This window comes from Psammomys obesus, unplaced genomic scaffold, assembly GCF_907164565.1.
Source record: "Psammomys obesus unplaced genomic scaffold, mPsaObe1.curated_primary_1811, whole genome shotgun sequence".
NCBI classification, from domain to species: Eukaryota; Metazoa; Chordata; class Mammalia; order Rodentia; family Muridae; genus Psammomys; species Psammomys obesus.
In genome coordinates, this window is record NW_026592548.1 from 15,626,704 (window position 1) to 15,632,703 (window position 6,000).

Sequence of the window (6,000 nt, forward strand, 5' to 3'; positions counted from 1 at the left end):
AAATAATTATGATTACTAGATGTTTAAAATTACGTACACATTAAAAAAATTGCAATGGACTTTTTAGGCATTTTTTGATGAGTAAATATAGAAGATATAAATATTATTATCAAAGAGAAGGATTTTTTTTTTTTTTAAAGAAAACTGATGGGATTCCAGACTTTGAATTTCATAACTGTTAAAGTTCCCTCTTGGGGAAAATGGAGTGACATCCAAAACTTTCCTACTTTCTCTAAACTTTTATTTCTGTTTCAAGAACACAAATCTGGGAGAATTTTGTGATAGCGTATTCCATAGTTCAAGCATTCGTTTCTGGTTTTTGTTTTGTGGAGCGGAGAATGGTACCCTCATGCTCAGTCTAGTCCCATCTAGCCACAGGCGAGTCAGTTGTCTAAGAACTCAGGTTTCTTTTTTCTCAGAAAATCTAAAATCTTCCACCCCCATCTCTTCTCTGGGACACATATAAACCAATCCCTCCTTGGACTTGACTCAGTTGGAAATTCTTTCTGGTTATAAAGCAGCCAAGAACATACTTTCTGGTTTCAAACAGACCCAATTTGATGTTGTATTATATGGTAACCATGACACCTACAAATAGTTTTGTGCAGTAAAGCTAATGCAATTTCAGATGATTCACTGCTAAAATTAGAGAGTAAATAAACTTAAAGTTGAGACAAAGACAGAGTTGTTCAACCTCATAAGCTTTGTCCTGCCAAATGCAACTTAAACTTGTTTTAGTGTATGTAACTAAAAACCTTAAAACTTACATAGATGAACATAAACATGGATATGCATGGATACATGCTATATACAGATAGACTTGACAGAGCTAGAAAGTAGCTATCTTAATAATGCAATGTCATGAGAAATAGGAAAGACAAAATGGTACATGAGCATTAGCCAATCTTGCCTTTACTCTACACCACTGCTACCGAGAGCACACACACACAAACATTACCTTTAACTTTTCATTCTCAATATTTAGGGCTTCATTTTCATCTTCAAGTGAGTGAAGTTTTCTAAGAATTTCTTCACATGATTTTTTCCCATGTGTTTCCATTTTCTTCAAGTCTTCTAAAAGATTAGTGATTTGCCTTTATAAAAAAGTGAAAGTATGGAAATTTTCATTCAAATAACAGATTTTAAATATTCTTAAAATTATTCTGGCAGGGTGCACTGGTTAAAATTGAAAAGTACAGCAAGGTAGCAGGACGGATAGAGCAGGGAACAAAAGTGGCTATGCTCAAAACAACCAGGATTAAAAATGATGACACTGTCTGGCCTATCACCCAGAGTATGCATATCTGCCTGTCCCTCACATTCACACATATGCACACACACACACACACAAAAACACACATGGAGACAAGTTCAAAGGAAGGATCAAGCCAGGCGGTGACACCTCATCTTTAATGTTAGTTCTCCATGATAAAGTATAACAGTGAGGAAACAACAAGCAAACATTAGGGTCTGTTATTGTTCCCTTAGCATCAGTGTCAAAGAACAAAATATATGCATTTTTTACTCATTAATTTTCTCTGTTATACACTTTAGTCACTTGGATTAAGGGATAATAATTTTGGGATTTTAAAGCACTTAAGTTATAAACCTTGCTACTTTCATATCCTTGTTTAATTGAGAAATGTCACTTCCATTTAGGACAAAGTAGATGCATAAGAATTATCAGTGATACACACTCAAGCACAAAGCACTAATTGACATGTTTCACCTTTCAAAATGGAATCCCAAAGCACAGTTAAGGAGTGAGCATCTTACTACTGCTCATAGAGAAAGAAGACACATAAGCACGGTTGACCACACCTTTACCACACAGAACCCAGAAAAACCAAAGCATGCAGTCACTTCTCACTAAACAGTGACAGCCCAAATTCTTCCTTACTTTTTCATTGTTTCGATCTGAACTTCCAGTTCAGTTTTTTCTATTGCGATTTTCTCATAATGACTTTTCCAGGTATTGGAAGCTGAAACTGTTTCAGACAACTTGGCTTCCTAAAAATACAAAAACATTCATCTTGTAACTTGTGTGTATGTGTGTATGTTTTAAGTCCTTAGACACAAATACACTGTAGACATGAAACACTCTTCTAGGAAAGCATGCAGTTTCTCTTGTAGAGAAGCTTAGTATGGAGCTTTCCATATAGGAAGACTTTAAAGTAAGCTTTAATAAAAGCTTACTTTTACCTATGTGACTAATACTTTATATTCACATAGTAAAGTTCCAACTTACAATTTTAAGATGCTGATGTGGCTAGTTTTAAGTAATATTTCACAATTAATAAAAATAATTTCTATTTTATTTTTGAATGTATCTTCACTTTCCAGTTTTTATACAAAAGTGCTAACAACCACATACACATAAGAAGAAAGCTTCCCAAGAAATATAGCAACTATTTGCAATTTCATAGCTCCACTGCATGTTGGAATGCAGCCTTGTTTCTTTCCAGAGGTCACTCAACACTGCAGCCTGCCAACACTGCTACTGTCAGCAGAGAGGAGCTTCAGCAGTGGCTAAGCCAATTTGCATGTGAGGCCCACAAAGGAGGATTGTTGTCTGTTTCTTCATCACTGTTTGTAGGGTTTTGAATGGTGCACACCCTCAGTAAATATCAGTGCCTCTCTGCAGATCTACCCACAGAGCTCTAGCCACTGTGGCTTTGTCTACAGTCTACAGAACGACAAACTTACTGGTTATAAGGATGCCATGAATTGGAGAATTCAGAAATAGTTTAGAAAAATACTATTTTCCTCTGTCCTATCATTCATTCATTCATTCATTTATTCACAGAAAAGAATTTATTGGTCATCTAGTATGTATAAGATACTGTCTACATTTTTCACAGCAGTGTTTGTTATACTGAAGACCAGAACCTTATTTCGCATCTTGTGTAAAATAAATTTTAATATAAATATGAGGTAAGAGATGGGTATAACATATATGACAAAGTCAGTTCATATTATAACGCATAATGTGAGATTAGGAGGAAGTAAACTCGTGGAAGAAACGTGTATATTAGACATGTGGAGTCCTCATGTCTTCTTTCACCTGCCCTTATGAAGACTCAAAGCAGGAGCCCCTCATCTTCCACTGCACTGGAACTGCTTCTGAGCTCACTCTCCTGAGGTCTCCTCACTAACACAGACCTTGTAAACCCTCTACATCCTGCCTCTTTGATATCTCTGTGTTGCAATGTGTGTACAGATGCAATAGACCAGATAGGAATTCAATATCATGTTTCAGTGTCGAACTCATTTGTGTTTCACTTGAGGGGGGCTGGAGAGATGGCCCAGAGGTTAAAAACGCTGCTCTTCCAAAGGTCCTGAGTTCAATTCCTAGCAACCACATGATGGCTCATAACCATCTATAGTAAGATCTGGTATGCAGGCAGAATGTTGTATAAATAATAAATAAAACTTAAAAAAAAAAGATACTCTTAAGGAGGAGGAATAATAAAACATGAGGAGGCTCCACCAACCCTATAGCTGACAGAGGACTAATATCCAGTATATATAAAGAACTCAAGAAGTTAAACAGCAACAAATCAAGTAATCCAATTAAAAAATGGAGTACAGAGCTAAACAGAGAATTCTCAATAGAGGAATATCGAATGGCAGAGACACACTTAAAGAAATGTTCAACGTCCTTAGTCATCAGGGAAATGCAAATCAAAACGACCCTAAGATTTCACCTTACCACCATCAGAATGGCCAAGATCAAAACCTCAAGTGACAACACATGCTGGAGAGGTTGTGGAAAAGGGGAACCCTCCTCCACTGCTGCTGGGAATGTAAACTTGTACAACTACTCTGGAAAGCAATCTGGCACTTCCTCAGACAACTAGGAATAGTGTTTCCTCAAGCAAGATCCAGCTATACCACTCCTAGGCATATATTCAAAATATGCTCAAATACATTTGCTCAACCATGTTTTTAGCAGCCCTATTTGTAATAGCCAGAAGCTGGAAACAGCCCAGATGCCTCTCAATGGAGGAATGGATACAGAAATTGTGGTACATCCACACAATGGAATATTACTCAGCAATAAAAAAACAAGGAAATCATGAAATTTGCAGGTAAATGGTGGGATCTGGCAAAGATAATCCTGAGTGAGCTGTCCCAGAAGCAGAAAGACACACACAGTATATACTCACTCATATAGACATATAATATAGGATAAACCTACTAAAATTTGTACACATAAAGAAACTAATCAAGAGGGAGGACTCTTGCTAAAATGCACAATCCCTATCCAGAAAGGCAAAAGGGCTGGACATCAGAAGAAGGAGAAAAAAGGGAACAAGTCAGGAGCCTGACACAGCGGATCTCTGAAAGGCTTTGTCCTGCAGACTATCAATGCAGATGCTGAAACTTATGGCCAACCTTTGGGCCGAGTGCAGGGAATCTTATGAAAGAAGTGGGAAACAGTAAGATCTAGAGAGGACAGGAACTCCACAAGGAGAGCAACAGAACCAAAAAATCTGAGCACAGGGGTCTTTCCTGAGACTGATACTCCAACCAAGTACCATGCATGGAGATAACCTAAGACCCCTGCACAGATGTAGCCCATGGCAGTCCAGTATCCAAGTGGGTTCCATTGTAATAGGAACAGGGACTGTCTCTGACATGAACTGATTGGCCTGTTCTTTAATTACCTCCCCCTGAGGGGGAAGCAGCATTACCAGGCCACAGAAGAAGACAATGCAGCCACTCCTGATGAGACCTAATTGACTAGGATCAGAAGGAAGGAAAAGAAGACCTCCCCTATCAGTGGACTGGGGGAGGGGTATGCATGCAGAGGGTGGAGGAAGGGAGAGATTGGGACAGGAGGGAGGAGAGAGGAAACCACAGGGGGGATACAAAGTGAATAAAGAGTAATTAATAAAGAATGAAAATATATTAAGACATTAATATTGTCAAAGAACAGTCCAGGAAGACCTTCTCTGGAGAAAAGGCAACTGATTAAGAGGGAAAAGAGCTGCTGACCACGAGCAAGAAGAACAATAAATTAAGAGAGCAACCAGCTCCACGCACAGAAGGGAGCAGAGCAGACAGCCCTAAGTGGCCCCATCTGTTTGTCATGCTCCTGAGTCACTTGAGGTAAGTGGGGTTCTTACCCCTTGCTCAGGAAGTAGAGGGCCAGAGAGGCTAAGTGCCTTCATAAAGCCACAAGGGTTCACCAGTGCAGGAGTCCTTCCAAAGTGGCAGGGGACTCTGCTGACGCTAACATGGTGGAAAAAGCTGAAGAGCGGCAGTGCCAGGGCTAGTGCCCACCACTCCAAGCATCTGGGTATTCAGCCAGGATACAACCTCACAGACACTGAGCCTAGTCTTTAACTCCGATGGCTACTTATACACAAATGAATGTAAGTCAAATATTAGAGCCTTAAAATGGTAACATTTGAGCTTATAAAATATTAACTTTTGTTTTATAAGCTTTTATACAAGTCTGTTTTCATTTCCAAGAGCCACTAATAAATCTATAAGCCTCAGCATATGTTTTTAAGAGGTGGGATACTAGTGAGACACAGAAGCAATGAATATAATATTGGTTGGCAATTGAATAAAAATAACAATTTGTCAAGAACAAAGCACTAAGTCCATTTTTTCAGCTCTGTGTTATACTCCAAGATATCTTTCACATGTTTTGTTTACGTCAGCATATGGTTTCAAATGCATTACAGAGGTTAAATGAAGTAAACTACTGAATAAAGTCATATGGTCTAATAACATAAATCAGCATTTCCCAAACGCATGTTTCTCAGAACCATTTCCAAGAGTCGCTTTGTGGCACAAGAAGAGTTCTGAGGTTAAGTGTGGGAAACTCTTATTTCCACGTCCTCATTACTGCATTCTGAAGCCCTTCTCAGGGCCTTAATATGTTAATATACACTGTAACTTTCCAGAGGGCAAGATGGAGGAAGCCTGGCCATAAAAGTGTGTGTGTGTGTGTGTGTGTGTGTGTGTGTGTGTGTGTGTGTGTGT

At 38.7% G+C, this 6,000-nt stretch overlaps 1 protein-coding gene across 3 annotated transcripts in view; it reads right to left on the reverse strand.

Annotated features, from left to right (window-relative positions):
- Odf2l (outer dense fiber of sperm tails 2 like) overlaps positions 1 to 6,000 on the reverse strand; it is a 36,437-nt gene that overhangs the window by 15,667 nt on the left and 14,770 nt on the right. For all 3 annotated transcript variants that reach the window (XM_055614423.1, XM_055614425.1, XM_055614426.1), the window contains 2 exons: positions 1,901 to 2,010; positions 959 to 1,094 (listed from right to left, as the gene is read on the reverse strand). In XM_055614423.1, the coding sequence (XP_055470398.1) occupies positions 959 to 1,094; positions 1,901 to 2,010 (246 nt within the window). The remainder of the gene's footprint in view (positions 1 to 958; positions 1,095 to 1,900; positions 2,011 to 6,000) is intronic.